Raw genomic sequence first — 16,931 nt, forward strand, 5'->3', positions numbered from 1 at the left:
GTCTGGCGCGAATGTTACTTGCCACTTATCAGCCCAAGCCTGGATGTTGTCCAGGTCTTGCTGCATGCGGGCATGGACTGCTTCGTTATCTGAGGGGTTGCGAATGGAACTGAACACTGTGCAGTCATCAGAGAACATCCCCATTTCTGACCTTATGATGGAGGGAAGGTCACTGATGAAGCAGCTGAAGATGGTTGGGCCTAGGACACTGCCCTAGACTAACCTTGTATTCCCTTGAGTTTAGACGATTAAGGGGCAATCTAATTGAGGTGTTTAAGATGATTAAAGGAGTTGATAGGGTAAATGGAGAGAAACTATTTCCTCTGGTGGGGAAGTCCAGAACAAGGAGGCGTAACCTTGAAATTAGAGCTGGGCCATTCAGGGGTGATGTCAGGAAGCACTTCTTCACACAAAGGGGAGTGGAAATCTGGAACTCTCTTCCTCCCAAAAAGGCTATTGAGGCCGGGGGTCAATTGAAAATTTCAAAACTGAGATCGATAGATTTTCGTTAGGCGAGGGTATTAAGGGTTACGGAACCAAGGCAGGTAGAGGGAGTTAAGATACAGATCAGCCATGATCTATTGAATGGCGGAACAGGCTCGAGGGGCTGAATGGCCTTCTCCTGTTCCAATGTGACATGCCAGTTTATTATAAACTCTGCTCACTTGGACTGCAGTGTTTTGGTGGGGATTTCCTGTCCTGAAAAACACCATTCTTCCCGCCGTCTTAAATGGGGCTGGAGGTGGAACCGGAGGAGCAGCGTAATTCCCTGTGAGTGTCTGAATCACCGACGTGCTCATTAAAACTCTTTCCCGCGCTTGTCGTCCTCGAATTCACTCTGCGTTTTTCCCGCCGTTGCAGGCAGTTCCAGAAGAAACAAGACTCCCAGAGCAGAGAGCACGAGAAGCAGCGTTGGGTGAGTGCGATGATTCGGCTTTGAGCAACTGAGTCAATGTTAAAAGGATAAAGACTTGTATTTATATAGCACCTTTCACGACATCAGGTCGCCCCAAAGCACTTTACAGCCAATGAAGTACTTTTTCAACTGTAGTCACTGTCGTAATGTAGGAACTGTCAGCCTAGATGATGTGCTCAAGTCCCTGGAGTGGGACCTGAACCCATCACCTTCGGACTCAGAGGCGAGAGTGCTGCCCACTGATACACGGCTGACACCCTCGAGCGTCTCTCTGAGCGTAGTGGGCACCTACCACCTGATTCACTGAAGGGTTTGGGGTGACCACCCTGTTGGAGATGTGTGGCTTTTAATGTTTGTAACGTGCTGCTGAGGGAAGGAACACTTCCCATTTTAGGCATCTCGCACTCCCAGGGCAGGTACAGCATGGGTTAGATACAGAGTAAAGCTCCCTCTACATTGTCCCATCAAACACTCCCAGGGCAGGTCCAGCACGGGTTAGATACAGAGTAAAGCTCCCTCTACATTGTCCCATCAAACACTCCCAGGGCAGGTACAGCATGGGTTAGATACAGAGTAAAGCTCCCTCCACACTGTCCCGTCAAACACTCCCAGGGCAGGTACAGCACGGGTTAGATACAGAGTAAAGCTCCCTCTACACTGTCCCATCAAACACTCCCAGGGCAGGTACAGCACGGGTTAGATACAGAGTAAAGCTCCCTCCACACTGTCCCATCAAACATTCCCAGGGCAGGTACAGCACGGGTTAGATACAGAGTAAAGCTCCCTCTAAACTGTCCCATCAAACACTCCCAGGGCAGGTACAGCACGGGTTAGATACAGAGTAAAGCTCCCTCTACACTGTCCCATCAAACACTCCCAGGGCAGGTACAGCACGGGTTAGATACAGAGGAAAGCTCCCTCTACACTGTCCCATCAAACACTCCCAGGGCAGGTACAGCATGGGTTAGATACAGAGTAAAGCTCCCTCTACACTGTCCCGTCAAACACTCCCAGGGCAGGTACAGCACGGGTTAGATACAGAGTAAAGCTCCCTCTACACTGTCCCATCAAACACTCCCAGGGCAGGTACAGCACGGGTTAGATACAGAGTAAAGCTCCCTCTCCACTGTCCCATCAAACACTTCCAGGGCTTGTGTGGAGTTGATTAGATGCAGTGTTATGCTCCAAGTGTTAGATTGGCTAAGATTGTAGTTTCAAGCATCACTTCAGGGCTTGAGCCCATATCCTAAGCTGACATTCACTGCCCTGAGGGAGTGCTGCACTGTCGGAGGTGCCGCCTTTTGGATGAGATGTTAAACAAGTATGGATTTTTAAAAACTGGCTGTGCCATAGTGGGTGATTATCGAGAGGCTGTAGTGTTGGTGATTGGTCTGCACGAGTACATGACCCAGAAAGCTGCAGTCAGCATGGAACAGTTCCGTCTGAGAACTGAATCTAGGAAATCACATCGTGTATTCGTGTTGTGCTCCCTGCCAGCCTTGGCTCGTCAGGGCCTCTCCCCTCTGCCATCTACTCGAGATGCTCGTTCGTGGGCACCTGAGCAAATTGGCGGGCAGGGGGTAGAATGATATTTCTGTGCAAAATCTCCCAAACCTTGTTCACGTTGCAGCTTGTAGCTCAGTCCGCCGATCTCCGTTCACATTCCTTCCCCCCCCCCCCGGCGTTTCCGGATGTCGCGCTGCCGCGCGGATAGATCTCTCCATCGCTGTGCCTCGTGTGACGCCATCTTGGCTTTTCGCAGGAAGAGCAGGAGCAGGAATACCAGTCGGCAATGCGCAAGGGCTTCAAGAGAAGCCAGTCCGTCGAGAAGGCCACGGTAAGGAGACCTGCAGCAGCTTTCTCCGCTATCCCGTTCCTGCACGGTCCGTGAAAATAGCATGGTTGCGTTGATATCGCACTCCCCGCATGAAAGAGGTCTTTCGGGTGCTCAACAAGATGGGGAATTGGGCTGGAAGGGGGAATCAGGAAGGAGAGCTCCAAGGCACTATTTCTTCTGGTGGCGGGGTCCATAAAATTAGAGCCAGGGGTGCAATCAGGAAGCACCTAGTCACACAAAGGGTAGTGGCAATCTGGTACGCTCCCCACCCCACAAAAGGCTGTGGATCAACTGAACATTTCAAAACTGAGACTGATTGATTTTTGTTGGGCAAGGCTATTAAGGGATATGGGACCAAGGCGGGGTGGATGGAGTTAAGGTACAGATCAGCCGTGATCTAATTGAATGGTGGGACAGGCTCGAGGGGCCGAATGGCCGCCTCCTGTTCCTAGGTAAGGCAGGGTCACAAAAGTCGAATCATAGAAAGTTACGGCACAGAAGGAGGTCACCCGGCCCATCATGTCCGTGCCGGCCAAAAAAGTGCCATCCAACTTAATCCCACTTTCCAGCACTTGGTCCGTAGCCCTGTAGGTTACGGGCACTTCAAGTGCTCGTCCATGTACCCTTTAAATGAGTTGAGGGTTTCTGCCTCTACCGCCCTTTCAGGCAGCGAGCTCCAGACCCCCGCCACCCTCTGGGTGAAAAAAATTCTCCTCAGCTCCCCTCTAATCCTTCTACCAATTAATTTAAATCTACATCCCCTGGTCACTGACCCCCTCTGCTAAGGGAAATAGGTCCTCCCTATCCACTCTATCTAGGCCCCTCATAATTTTATACACCTCAATTAAATCTCCCCTCAGCCTCCTTTGTTCCGAGGAAAATAACCCCAGCCTATCCAATCTTTCCTCATAGCTAAAATTCTCCAGCCCTGGCAACATCCTTGTAAATCTCCTCTGCACCCTCTCTAGCGCAATCACATCTTTCCTGTGATGTGGTGACCAGAACTGTACGCAGTACTCAAGCTGTGGCCTAACCAATGTTTTATACAGTTCTAGCATAACCTCCCTGCTCTTATATTCTATGCCTCAACTAATAAAGGAAAGTATCCCGTATGCCCTTTCAACCACTTTATCTACCTTCAGGGATCCAAACAACCCCAGCCTATCCAATCTTTTCTCATAGCTGGGTTAGTAGGTTTTAGGGAGACTTGAAAACAGGGAGAGGTAGCAAGGCACGGTGGTTGATTTTGAGGGCAGACCGAGTGACCGATCGGGGGAGCGATGGATGAGTAATAATCAGGTGTCCGACTAACAATGATTGAGGGCTGGGACGTACGTCTGGACACGATTCCTCAGATAAGGTGGGGCTAGATTGTCGGGGATTTGAAGATCTTGAAGCTGGTTTGTAGGTGCACAAGGCGCCAGTGGGACTTGGGGCAGGGCGTTAGGTGGGAGGGAGCGGTGCTGCGGAATTCTGCGTTAGCTGAAGCTCCTGTGGAAGGGGAGGCCACCGAAGAGAGTCATCGAGGAATTAATCCCCGCGGTGATGGTTTGGGTAAGGGTTTGAGCACGGGAGGGGGAATGAAGAAGGAACGTCAATCTTCTGGGAGGCACCGATCTGGGTGTGGGATGAGATGTAGGGAACATCTGACAATCTGAGCCCGAAGAACGGACTTACTGGGGAGAGCTCAACAGCATGACGTCAGTTCTGCTCGTGTTGACCTCCAGGAGGTTTAGACTCCCAGAGCAGCAATGGGACAGCGCTGTGACACTCCTGGAGTCCGTGGCGGTGGCAGAGAGGTACAATTCAGTGGCACACAAGAGGAGGCTGGCCCTGAATTGGTCATAGGTGAGATATTATAATAAATGGAAGTATCAGGCACGTTCATTAAGGTAGAGGAGGTCCTGATCGGATAAATCCAAGGATCTTGAGGGGGAAATGGGGGAAGACATAGCAGAGGCCCCAGAAATTATATTGAGAGTGGATGTGTGCTGGAGGCTGGCCAGTGTAACACCTATTAATCCAAGAGGGCGTCAGAGCTAATTATAGGCCAGTTTGCTTTACATCTGCGGTAAGGACATTTTGGAATCGTTAATTAATTAAAGATGAAATGACTAAATATCTAGATTAAAGGGAAAATAATTAGAAGCAGCCAACAGGGATTTCAGGAAGGAAGATTGCACTCGATTAAATCCAATCGAGTTCTTTGTGGAGGTGACAGATGTCAAAATGGGGGTAATGCAGTGGATGTGGTGTATATGGGCTATCAGAAAGCCTTTGACAAGGTACCACACAGGAGACTATTGGAGCAGATCAAGGGCTATGGAATTAGGGGGAAGGACAGCAAATTGGATTTAAACCTGTTAGTAAGGAGGTCCTTCAGTGCTTTCAGATCCTAATCTTAAAGCGGCCTCCAAAACAGGACTTGTTCGCTGTGATAGTACAGCGTGGAAGGTGAGTGGGGGTGCGTCATTGGGGAAAGAATCTTCAAGGTGAATAGAAGAAAGTGACCTTTGTTTTGCTTTTTTTAAAAAAGCCCCAGTTCCATGAGGTGGTGGGAGCTGGAGTTTTTTTCCCAACTGTCCTGCGCTCTCCATAGGGCTGCTGGGTGGTCAGAGAGCTGTGGTACACCAGGCCCCCCCTTCCTGGAAAATTGCGCACAGAGCCTGAGGCCTACAGCATGCCAGAGGGACTCGACATTCTCTCCACGCTCCCCCTACCCCCACTCCCCCCAAAGTGTGGGTGGTGTGTGCAAAGAGGGCCGAGAGCCCACTAGCTTTCCATAACACCTGACTTTGATCTAAGTTGACAACCCCTCACGAAATTCAGCTCCTGAGTAATCTTTCTCAGCCAAGCGGCGGCCATTGTGTACGCGGGGGCAGGGGCATCTTTATACTTGAAACGAACGTGGGCATCCACGCACAGGATGCCCCCCCCCCCCCACACTTCAGGAGAGTGCTCGGCGGGCAGCCAGCAGCCCTTTACCAGCTGCCGGCACCCACCAATGCCGCGCTAGCGATCCCGGCTCGGCGCTGTAACGTCAGCGTGGTTACCGCGCACGCTTGCAGAGAGCCTGAGCCGCTTCATTGGCCCACCTGTGTGTCACGCCACCGTGACGAGGCGCTGAGTCCAATCCGAGGAAAGAGCGAGAGAGACCAAATCTAATCAACGGGCACATCCGGGCACTGCTCGGCTGAACATGGGTTCAAAGAAAGAAAGAAAGACTCGCATTCATAAAACCCCTTTCACCACCTCAGGACGTCCCAAAGCGCTTTACAGCCAATGAAGTACTTTTGAAGTGTAGTCATTGTTGTAATGCAAGAAAAGCGGCAGCTGATTTGCGCACAGCAAGATCCCACAAACAGCAATGGGATAATGACCAGATCATCAGTTTTTTTTGTGATGTTGGTCGAGGGATAAACATTGGTCAGGACACCGGGGACAACTCCCCTGCTCTTCGAAATAGTGGCCGTGGGATCTTTCACGTCCAGCTGAGGGGGGCAGACGTGGCCTCGGTTTAACGTTGCATCCGAAAGACGGCACCTCTGACAGTGCAGCACTCCCTCAGCACTGGCACCGAGAGTGCCGGCCTGGATTATGTGTTAAAGTCTCTGGAGTGGGGCTCGAACTCGCGACCTTCTGACTCAGAGGCGAGAGCTCTACCCGCTGAGCCACGGCTGTCGCCACGCAGGGTTGGCAGAAGCCGAAAGCAGGTTGGTTACAACTGGTGCTTTAGAGAAAATAGATGAAGTAATCATAGTAGCTACAGCACAGAGGGAGGCCATTCGGCCCATCGTGCCTGTGACGGCTCTTTCAAAGAGCTATTCATTTAGTCCCAATCCCTTGCTCTTTCCCCATAGCCCTGTTTCTTCCCTTCAAGTATTCATCTAATTCCCTTTTGTCAAATTTTTTGTTTTTGAAGGGGCGTGTCGCAAGGCGCGGGAGGTTTGAGCTGAGCGGTACCCGCTGTGCGCTCGGTCGGATGGCGCCGGGGTAGAGCTGCGCATTAATACCCGAGACTCTCGGCCTCCACCACTCGTTGCTCGTCTCTTTGCAGGAGGCAGCGTCCATTATTTCCCAGCGATCGACGAATCCGAAGGAGCTGTTCAAGGAGCGGGAGCGCAGCGGGCCGGGAGACCAGTCCTCGTTCGGTGCGAGCACGCAGCCAGGTAATGGAGAAGGGCCTCCTCCTCCTCCTCCTCCTCTCGTCTTGCCCTGGCCGCGGCCAGGGTTCTCCCCAACATGGGTCACTCGCGGTCACCCGCAGAAGGCAGCTTCTCTGAGCCAAACCCGGGCCCCGTACGAGCCCCGGGGTTAACCTTTCAGCGCTGGGTTCTACCGAATATGCCCGCGGTGCCACTCCTGGCCCCTCCGATAGCCAGATAGACACCGGGCCGACCCGGTCCACAATCCTGGCTGAACCGGTAATATTTGTAACGAGAAAGAAACGTTCCCCGAGGACAGGAGCGAACCAGTCAGACCTTTACAAAAGTCCGGCAGCTTTCATAGTCACGTTTCCTGGTCACAAATGACCACATTTATTCAATTTGACGTCACATCCCCCCATGATGGGACTTTACCTCATGAGCTCTGGATCGCCAGACCAGAGGTCCTTTACCTACTTAGTTGAATCGAAAGGCACTTGGTGCTCTCTCATCCTAGAATCGTAGAAAAGTTACGGCACAGAAGGAGGCCGTTCGGCCCATCGAGTCCGCGCCGGCTGAGAAACGAGCCACCCGGCCTAATCCCACTTTCCCGCGTTTGGTCCGTAGCCCCGCGGGTCGCGGCTCTTCAGGAGCGCATCCAGGTATTTTTAAAATGAGTTGAGGGTTTCTGCCCCTTCCACCCTCTCGGGCAGCGAGTTCCAGACCCCCCACCACCCTCTGGGTGAAAAATTGTTTTCCCCATTTCACGCTTTATGCTATTTTCTGAGATCAATATAACAAAGTGTTTTGGCATTGTTAGAGTCCCGTACCTTTACGATTCGTCACGCGGTCTCTAGGCTCCGTGGAGGCCTGTCCTACCGCTGTGTCGGTGGGAACTAAAGGAATGGCCAATTCCTTGGTGTAATTATACCCAGACCAAGCACCTCGGGGCAGGAGATCTTTCTGTCTGAGGTGAATTTCTTTGCAGAATGCCCAGGACCTTTCTCAACAGCCAGGTCTTCAATATTAATGACTTCTATCGTTATTTGAGTTAGGACCCCACAGGCAGTTTCTCAAGTCACCCCGGGAGAATTTTACACCTGGGCAGGTCACAGTCTCTTCCTTCTCCCCCCTCAGCCCCCCTCCCCTCCCCCAAGAGAATCCTGCTGCTGCAGAATCTTATCTTGATAAAAGAGGATGTTTTCAACTGATTAACATCCCTGATCAAATATAACTCTGATGGCTACATTGGAGCTTGATCTGAGGCTTTATAAAATATGTCAGTGTTGAGAGCCTCAGGTTAACGTTCATCGTGGAATCTTACAGCACAGGAGGAGGCTATTCGGCCCATCGTGCCTGTGCCGGCCATTTGAAAGAGCTGTCCCAATTCGTCCCTCTCCCCTTAGCCCTGCAAATTTTTTCCTTTTCAAGTATTTCTCCAATTCCCTTTTGAAAGACACTATTGAATCTGCTTCCACCGCCCTTTCAGGCAGCGCATTCCAGATCATCACAACTCGCTGCGTAAAATAATTTCTCCTCATCTCCCTTCTGGTTCTTTTGCCAATTATCTTAAATTTGTGTCCTCTGGTTACTGACCCCCGCCCCCTGCCAGTGGAAACATTTTCTCCCTATCGACTCTATCAAAACCCCCCCCCCCCCCATAATTTTGAACACCTCTATCAAATCTCCCATACAAAAACTAAATTGTGAGATACTCCCAGCCATTTTGGGTAGGTTTTGTACGCAGGCCTCAAAGATGTCCTCTCTCTGAAGAATCAGCCTGATTAAAATATCGTGACAAATTCGCCTTTGAGACGTTTAATAGCTTCAGAAAATGCTGCTGCCACAGCTAGTTTGCAGCGCTGGCTTTTGAGAGGTGGGGAGTCGCACGCCGACCGATGAATACAAGTCATATTGGGCTCTTGGGACGTAGACTACGAGTGAGAGCTCATGGGCGGCGCAGTCTTTCTCGGTGTGAACCAACACTCGGCATCTCCCTCCTGCAGCAAATAACTACAGGATCTCACTGCATGGGATGTTTTGTAAAAGAATCGAGGTATTCCGTTGGAACATACGAATGAAGAGCAGGAGTAGGCCATTCGGCCCCTCGAGCCTGCTCTGCCATTTGATAAGATCATGGCTGATCTGATGGTGACCTCAACCCTACTTTCCCGTCTACCGACAATAACCTTTGACTCCCTTGTTAATCAGGAATCTCTCTAACTCAGCCTTAAAAATATTCAATGACCCTGCCTCCACCGCTCTGTGGGGAAGGGAGTTCCACAGACTCACGACCCTCTGAGAGAAAAAATTTCTCCAGGGACCCTATGCAGTGGTGGTTTTTACCTTTGGATCCCAGGCAGGGTGTGGTTACCGCTTAGCTTCCTTCTGCTTCACTGTGATGACTGTTAGTCAATTTATGTTAACGTGCCTCATTCTCCACTCCCCACCCTCCCCGGCGCATAATGTTCCAAGTTCCACCGGTCGTCGACACAACCTTTGCTCGCTTGTACCCTGCGCCTGCTCTCGCCTTGCTTGCTGCGCTGTATCATTTTGCTTTTCATGAGTCCGTAGTGTGGGGAAAGCGCACAGACTGCAGCCAGCCCTTTGGGGCGACGCACTGCAGATCCAGGGTGTTGCTCCCTGGCACCTGCTGTGTGAAGGACGAGGGCAGCAGGTGAATGGGAACACCCATCATCTCCAAGTTCCCCTCCAAGTCTCTCTCACTCACTCACACACACACACACACACACACACACACCATCCTGACTTGGACATATATCGGCCGTTCCTTCATCGTCGCCGTGTCGAGACCCTGGAGCTCCCGACCTAACGGCACTGTGGGAGAACCTTCACCACGCGGACTGCAGCGGTTCAAGAAAGTGGCTCACCACCACCTTCTCAAGGGGCACCTAGGGGTGGGCAATAAATGCCGGCCTCGCCAGCGATACCCACATCCCGAGAATGAATAAACATCTAGTCCATCAAGCCTGCCCCACACACTTGTGATACCCCTCTACCCACCAGCCCCTACCAACACCTTCTCAAGGGCAACTGGGGGATGGGCAATAAATGCCAGTCTTGCCAGTGACGTCCATATCCCGAGAATGAATTAACAAAAATTGCTATTGCTGTTCTGAGATTGCCGTAACCTTTAAAATTTCTGGCCCTATGCTGCTGGCATCCTGTTACAAGCGATAAGAATCTCTCATTTTACAAGGGGCATCTAAGAATGAATAATAAATGACGGCCTTGCCAGCGACGCCCACACCCTGAGAATATATTTTTAAAAATATATAATGAATTGAATTCTAAAGCATCTCTAGGACATAAAATTACCGTTCCAACAGTCTGACTGCATCAGATTTTTCAGTGTTAAGATGGTCCTTGATAATGTATTTTCTAAATTGATGAGAAGTGAGAGGGAGATCAATGAAGCAGCTTCTTCCATTGCTCGTATGGCTTTGAATCCGTTGCTGTGTCGCGTTGTACGGTTGTCGGTGTTCCCGATGACAGCGCTGCTTGCCGTTTGTTCTCTCTCTTTCCCGCTTGGCGTTGCCCCTTTTAACTGCTTTTTTCTGCCAGGCAAGCTCAGGAGCCCCTTCCTGCAGGCACGGAGCAGCCAGCCGGAGCCCCCTCCCTCTCCAGTCCGCCTGTCAGCACAGCTGGCACCCCAAGGTTGGCACTTCCTCTTGTAGATTTTGCGCGTGGGACGGGGGCAAGCCAGCTCGCGGTCGCGGGAGGGGCCGACTGACAGGGAACCAAGAGAGCAGTGGGTCGTAAGCCTCCCAAAACCCGCGAGCTCTCTGAGCTTCACGTGTCCCGCTGCTGAACTCCTCAAGCCGGTGGCAACTGCGGATTGATCTGCCAGTGGTGCAAAGCTGTCGTCTGTGCCCCAACAAATTTAATGCCTTAATGGTGAAATCCTGGTGTCAGTCAGCCCCTTGTGCTGGATCTTGCGAACCGGACCACTCACTGTAAATCCAGTTCATGTTCTTGTGTTTGCATAGTGTTTTCAGAAACAGGCCATTCGGCCCAAATGATCCAGCTTCCTCCCTCCCCTCTTCATCCAACCCTATTCCTTTCTCCCTCGTGTTTATCTAGCGTCCCCTTAAATGCATCTCTGCTATTCGCCTCAACTACTCCTTGTGGGAGCGAGTTCCACATTCTCACCACTCTCTGGGTAAAGAAGTTTCTCCTGAATTCCGTATTGGATTTATTAGTGACTATCTCGTATTTACGGGCCCTAATTTTGGACTCCCCCACATCTTCTCCACGCCTTTCATTATTTTAAAGATCTCTATCAGGCCGCCCCTCATCCTTCTCTTTTCTAGCCTGTTCAACCTTTCATGATAGATATAACCTGTCAATTCTGGTATCATCCTTGTGAATCTTTTTTGCACCTTCCACAATGCCTCTATATTCCTTTTATAATATGGAGACCAGAACTGTGCACAGTACTGCAAGTGTGGGCTAACCAAGGTATATGGAGACCAGAACTGTGCACAGTGCTCCAAGTGTGGGCTAACCAAGGTATATGGAGACCAGAACTGTGCACAGTGCTCCAAGTGTGTTCTAACCAAGGTATATGGAGACCAGAACTGTGCACAGTACTCCAAGTGTGGGCTAACCAAGATATATGGAGACCAGAACTGTGCACAGTACTCCAAGTGTGGGCTAACCAAGATATATGGAGACCAGAACTGTGCACAGTGCTCCAAGTGTGGTCTAACCAAGGTATATGGAGACCAGAACTGTGCACAGTACTCTAAGTGTGGGCTAACAAAGGTTCGATACAAATTTAGCATAACTTCTCGTTCTCATGAGTGAACGTAACACATCTGCAGCACCTCAGTCTTGCACCTGGACAATGTCTTAATAAACACGGCCGATGGTTTAAATTTCATGACAGAAAAGCGGACTTGAAAATAAAGCCCGCCTGAAAATGACTGGATTTACAGTGTTTGGTTTGTGCAGAAGCTTGTCGCTGCATTCTGTGCGTTTTGATTAACACAGATGTTTGTTTTCTGTGCACCCCTTTTTTTTACCCCCGTAACCTTGTTTCGTTCCCCAGTTATTAAATCTCTGGTTTCCGATCTTGACAGCATGTCGTAGTTTGATCAGCCCACTCTTTAGAATGTTTAAGTGCTTCGAGTTTTGTTGAAGAACTCAAATTTTCACATGCGATCCTCACCAGAGACCCCGCAGAACGTTCCGGAAAGGGTGGAACCCCAGTCCAAGGAAGAGGAGCCGCAGACTGAGTTGGACGGTACGTTAATGGTTGTGAGCTGGGTTCTGTGTACGTGCGGTGGGAGATTCGGCATTTCCATCACCGAATCCCTGACCATCAACATCCTGGGGGTCACCATTGACCAGACACTTAACTGACCAGCCATATAAATACTGTGGCTACAAGAGCAGGTCAGAGGCTGGGTGTTCTGCGGCGAGTGACTCACCTCCTGACTCCCCAAAGCCTTTCCACCATCCACAAGGCACAAGTCAGGAGTGTGATGAATACTCTCCACTTGCCTGGATGAGTGCAGCTCCAACAACACTCAAGAAGCTCGACACCATCCAAGATAAAGCAGCCCGCTTGATTGGCACCCCATCCACCACCCTAAACATTCACTCCCTTCACCACCGGCGCACTGTGGCTGCAGTGTGTACCATCACAGGATGCACTGCAGCAACTCGCCAAGGCTTCTTCAACAGCACCTCCCAAACCCGCGACCTCTACCACCTAGAAGGACAAGAGCAGCAGGCACATGGGAACAACACCACCTGCACGTTCCCCTCCAAGTCACACACCATCCCGACTTGGAAATCTATCGCAGTTCCTTCATCGTCGCTGGGTCAAAATCCTGGAACTCCCTTTCTAACAGCACTGTGGGAGAACCTTCACCACACGGACTGCAGCGGTTCAAGAAGGCGGCTCACCACCACCTTCTCAAGGGCAATAAATGCCGGCCTCGCCAGCGACGCCCACATCCCATCAACGAATAAAAACGTGGGTATATTTGTATTGCTGGGAAAGGTGTGTTCACTCGAGCGAGAGAGTCTTAGCTCAAGCTGGTTGTGTGAGGGGTGCCATTAATTGCCTTCATTGCAGTACTGAGGGAGTGCTGCACTGTCAGAGGTGCTGCCTTTCGGATGAGATGTTAAACCGAGGCCCCATCTGCCCTCAATTTCTGTCTGGTAGCGCTCCTGTGAAGCGCCTTTGGGTGTTCTACTCCATTAAAGACACTATGAAAATGCAAGTTGTTGTCCTGCAGGTCCCATTTTAACAGACCCTCGAGTGATGGATATATTTCCTGTTGTGTTGGGACCCCTTGCAAGCGCCGCCATCCTCTGGCGCTTTGCTCTGGGGGTTGGGGGCACGAGGGGGAGGGGCTGCACGAGACCCCCTAACGACCCACACAGTTAGGTCGCAGTGCCGCTCGACTGCGATCGCATCGAGGGACATCCAGCTCAGTGGGTCCGTGTGAAGAGTCGGGCAGCAGACGAGAACGGGAGGGAATTTGACCCTCCGCCCAGCACTCGTGGAAACCTTGGAGTGGGTGGGCGTTCGAAATATCAGCGTCTGTCGTAGCAAGGGTGTTGCTTGAGCTAATGTGATATCCCTGGATTGAGTTGCACCTGAGTGTTAAACCGCCCCCCCCGAGCAGTTCCTACAGCGCCAGACGTGTGATACCGAAATCCCTGCCGAATGAACGGCTAATCTCACAGCCCTGAGTGTCGGATCGGCAGCTGAGTTTGGGAAAGGGTTGGGACAGGGTAGGTAGAAGTAGACTGTTTCCAGTTGTTATGGGGTGTGTGTGTGTGTGTGTGTTTATGGACTGATTCCCTTGGGGGGGGGGTGTTTAGGGACTGATTCCTTGGGGGAGGGTGTGTTTAGGGACTGATTCCCTGGGGGGAGGGTGTGTTTAGGGACTGATTCCCTGGGGGGAGGGGTGTTTAGGGACTGATTCCCTGGGGGGAGGGGTGTTTAGGGACTGGATTCCCTGGGCGGGGGGGTGTTTAGGGACTGATTCCCTGGGGGGGAGGGGTGTTTAGGGACTGATTCCCTGGGCGGGGGGGTGTTTAGGGACTGATTCCCTGGGGGGAGGGGTGTTTAGGGACTGATTCCCTGGGGGGAGGGGTGTTTAGGGACTGATTCCCTGGGGGAGGGGTGTTTAGGGACTGATTCCCTGGGTTGGGGGGGGGTTTGGGGACTGATTCCCTGGGGCGGGGGGATGTTTAGGGACTGATTCCCTGGGGGGGGGTTGTTTAGGGACTGATTCCCTGGGGGGGGGGTGTTTAGGGACTGATTCCCTGGGGGGGTGGTGTTTAGGGACTGATTCCCTGGAGGGAGGTGTTTAGGGACTGATTCCTGATTCCATGTGGGGGGGGTTTTGGGGACTGATTCCCTGGGGGGGTGGTGTTTAGGGACTGATTCCCTGGGGGGGTGGTGTTTAGGGACTGATTCCCTGGGGGGGGGTGTTTAGGGACTGATTTCCTGGGGGGGGTGTTAGGGACTGATTCCCTGGGGGGGGGTGTGTTTAGGGACTGATTTCCTGGGGGGGGGTGTTTAGGGACTGATTCCCTGGGGGGGGGTGGGTGTTTAGGGACTGATTCCCTTGGTGGGGGGGAGTGTTTAGGGACTGATTCCCTGGGGGGGGTGTTTAGGGACTGATTCCCTGGGGGGGTGGTGTTTAGGGACTGATTCCCTGGGGGGGGGGTGTTTAGGGACTGATTTCCTGGGGGGGGGGGTGTTTAGGGACTGATTCCCTGGGGGAGGTGGGTGTTTAGGGACTGATTCCCTTGGTGGGGGGGAGTATTTAGGGACTGATTCCCTGGGGGGGTGGGGGGTGTTTAGGGACTGATTCCCTGCGGGGGGGGGGGTGTTTAGGGACTGATTCCCTGGGGAGGGTGTTTAGGGACTGATTCCCTGGTGGGGGGGGGCGGGGGTGTTTAGGGACTGATTCCCTGGGGTGGGGGGGTGTTTAGGGACTGATTCCTGGGGGGGGTGGGGTTTAGGGACTGATTCCCTTGGGGGAGGGGGTGTTTAGGGACTGATTCCCTGGGGGGAGGGGGTGTGTTTAGGGACTGATTTCCTGGGGGGAGGGGTGTTTAGGGACTGATTCCCTGGGCGGGGGGGTGTTTAGGGACTGATTCCCTGGAGGGAGGGTGTGTTTAGGGACTGATTCCCTGGGGGAGGGGTGTTTAGGGACTGATTCCCTGGAGGGAGGTGTTTAGGGACTGATTCCCTGGGGGGAGGGGTGTTTAGGGACTGATTCCCTGGGGGGAGGGGTGTTTAGGGACTGATTCCCTGGGGGGAGGGGTGTTTAGGGACTGATTCCCTGGGTGGGGGGGTGTTTAGGGACTGATTCCCTGGGGGGAGGGGTGTTTAGGGACTGATTCCCTGGGGGGAGGGGTGTTTAGGGACTGATTCCTGGGGGGAGGGGGTGTTTAGGGACTGATTCCCTGGGTGGGGGGGGTTTGGGGACTGATTCCCTGGGGCGGGGGGATGTTTAGGGACTGATTCCCTGGGGGGAGGGGGTGTTTAGGGACTGATTCCCTGGGGGGGGGGGTGTTTCGGGACTGATTCCCTGGAGGGAGGTGTTTAGGGACTGATTCCATGTGGGGGGGGTTTTGGGACTGATTCCCTGGGGGGGGGGTGGTTAGGGACTGATTTCCTGGGGGGGGGTGTTTAGGGACTGATTCCCTGGGGTGAGGGGTGTTTAGGGACTGATTCCCTGGGGGGGGTGTTTAGGGACTGATTCCCTGGGGGGGGGGTGTTTAGGGACTGATTTCCTGGGGGGGGGGGTGTTTAGGGACTGATTCCCTGGGGGTGGTGGGTGTTTAGGGACTGATTCCCTTGGTGGGGGGGAGTATTTAAGGGACTGATTCCCTGGGGGGGTGGGGGGTGTTTAGGGACTGATTCCCTGCGGGGGGGGGGGTGTTTTGGGACTGATTCCCTGGGAGGGTGTTTAGGGACTGATTCCCTGGGGAGGGTGTTTAGGGACTGATTCCCTGGTGGGGGGGGGGCGGGGGTGTTTAGGGACTGATTCCCTGGGGTGGGGGGGTGTTTAGGGACTGATTCCCTTGGGGGTGGGGTGTGTTTAAGGACTGATTCCCTGGTGGGGGGGGTGTTTAGGGACTGATTCCCTTGGGGGTGGGGTGTGTTTAGGGACTGATTCCCTGGGGAGGGTGTGTTTAGGGACTGATTCCCTGGGGGGAGGGGGTGTTTAGGGACTGATTCCCTGGGGAGGGTGTGTTTAGGGACTGATTCCCTGGGGGGGAGGGGGTGTTTAGGGACTGATTCCCTTGGGGGAGGGGGTGTTTAGGGACTGATTCCCTCGGGGTGGGGGGGTGTTTAGGGACTGATTCCCTTGGGGGAGGGGGTGTTTAGGGACTGATTCCCTGGGTGGGGGGGGTGTTTAGGGGACTGATTCCCTGGGGGGGTGGGGTTTAGGGACTGATTCCCTGGTGGGGTGGGGTTTAGGGACTGATTCCCTGGTGGGGTGGGGTTTAGGGACTGATTCCCTGGGGGGAGGGGGTGTTTAGGGACTGATTCCCTCGGGGTGGGGGTGTTTAGGGACTGATTCCCTGGGGGGAGGGGGTGTTTAGGGACTGATTCCCTGGGGGGAGGGGGATTTTAGGGACTGATTCCCTGGGTGGGTGGGGGGGGTGTTTAGGGACTGTTTCCCTGGGTGGGTGGGGGGTGTTTAGGGACTGTTTCCCTGGGTGTGGGTGGGGGGGTGTTTAGGGACTGATTCCTGGGGGGGAGGGTGTTTAGGGACTGATTCACTAGGGGGAGTAGTTGTTTAGGGACTGATTCCCTGGGGGGTGGGGGGGGGGTGTTTAGGGACTGATTCCCTCGGGGGTGGGGGGGGGGGTGTTTAGGGACTGATTCCCTGGGGGGAGGGGGTGTTTAGGGACTGATTCCCTAGGGGGAGTGGGTTGTTTAGGGACTGATTCCCTGGGGGGAGGGGGTGTTTAGGGACTGATTCCCTCGGGGGTGGGGGGGGGGTGTTTAGGGACTGATTCCCTA

The 16,931-nt window shown here is 53.0% G+C and overlaps 1 protein-coding gene across 1 annotated transcript in view; it reads left to right on the plus strand.

Annotated features, from left to right (window-relative positions):
- The window catches only part of dbnlb (drebrin-like b), a 64,830-nt gene that overhangs the window by 42,290 nt on the left and 5,609 nt on the right, over positions 1-16,931 (plus strand). The window contains exons 8-12 of the mRNA XM_068001524.1: positions 862-916; positions 2,679-2,753; positions 6,811-6,922; positions 10,484-10,576; positions 12,096-12,278. Coding sequence (XP_067857625.1) covers positions 862-916; positions 2,679-2,753; positions 6,811-6,922; positions 10,484-10,576; positions 12,096-12,278 — 518 coding nt within the window. The remainder of the gene's footprint in view (positions 1-861; positions 917-2,678; positions 2,754-6,810; positions 6,923-10,483; positions 10,577-12,095; positions 12,279-16,931) is intronic.

This window comes from Heptranchias perlo, chromosome 20 (genome assembly GCF_035084215.1).
Source record: "Heptranchias perlo isolate sHepPer1 chromosome 20, sHepPer1.hap1, whole genome shotgun sequence".
Taxonomy (NCBI): Eukaryota; Metazoa; Chordata; class Chondrichthyes; order Hexanchiformes; family Hexanchidae; genus Heptranchias; species Heptranchias perlo.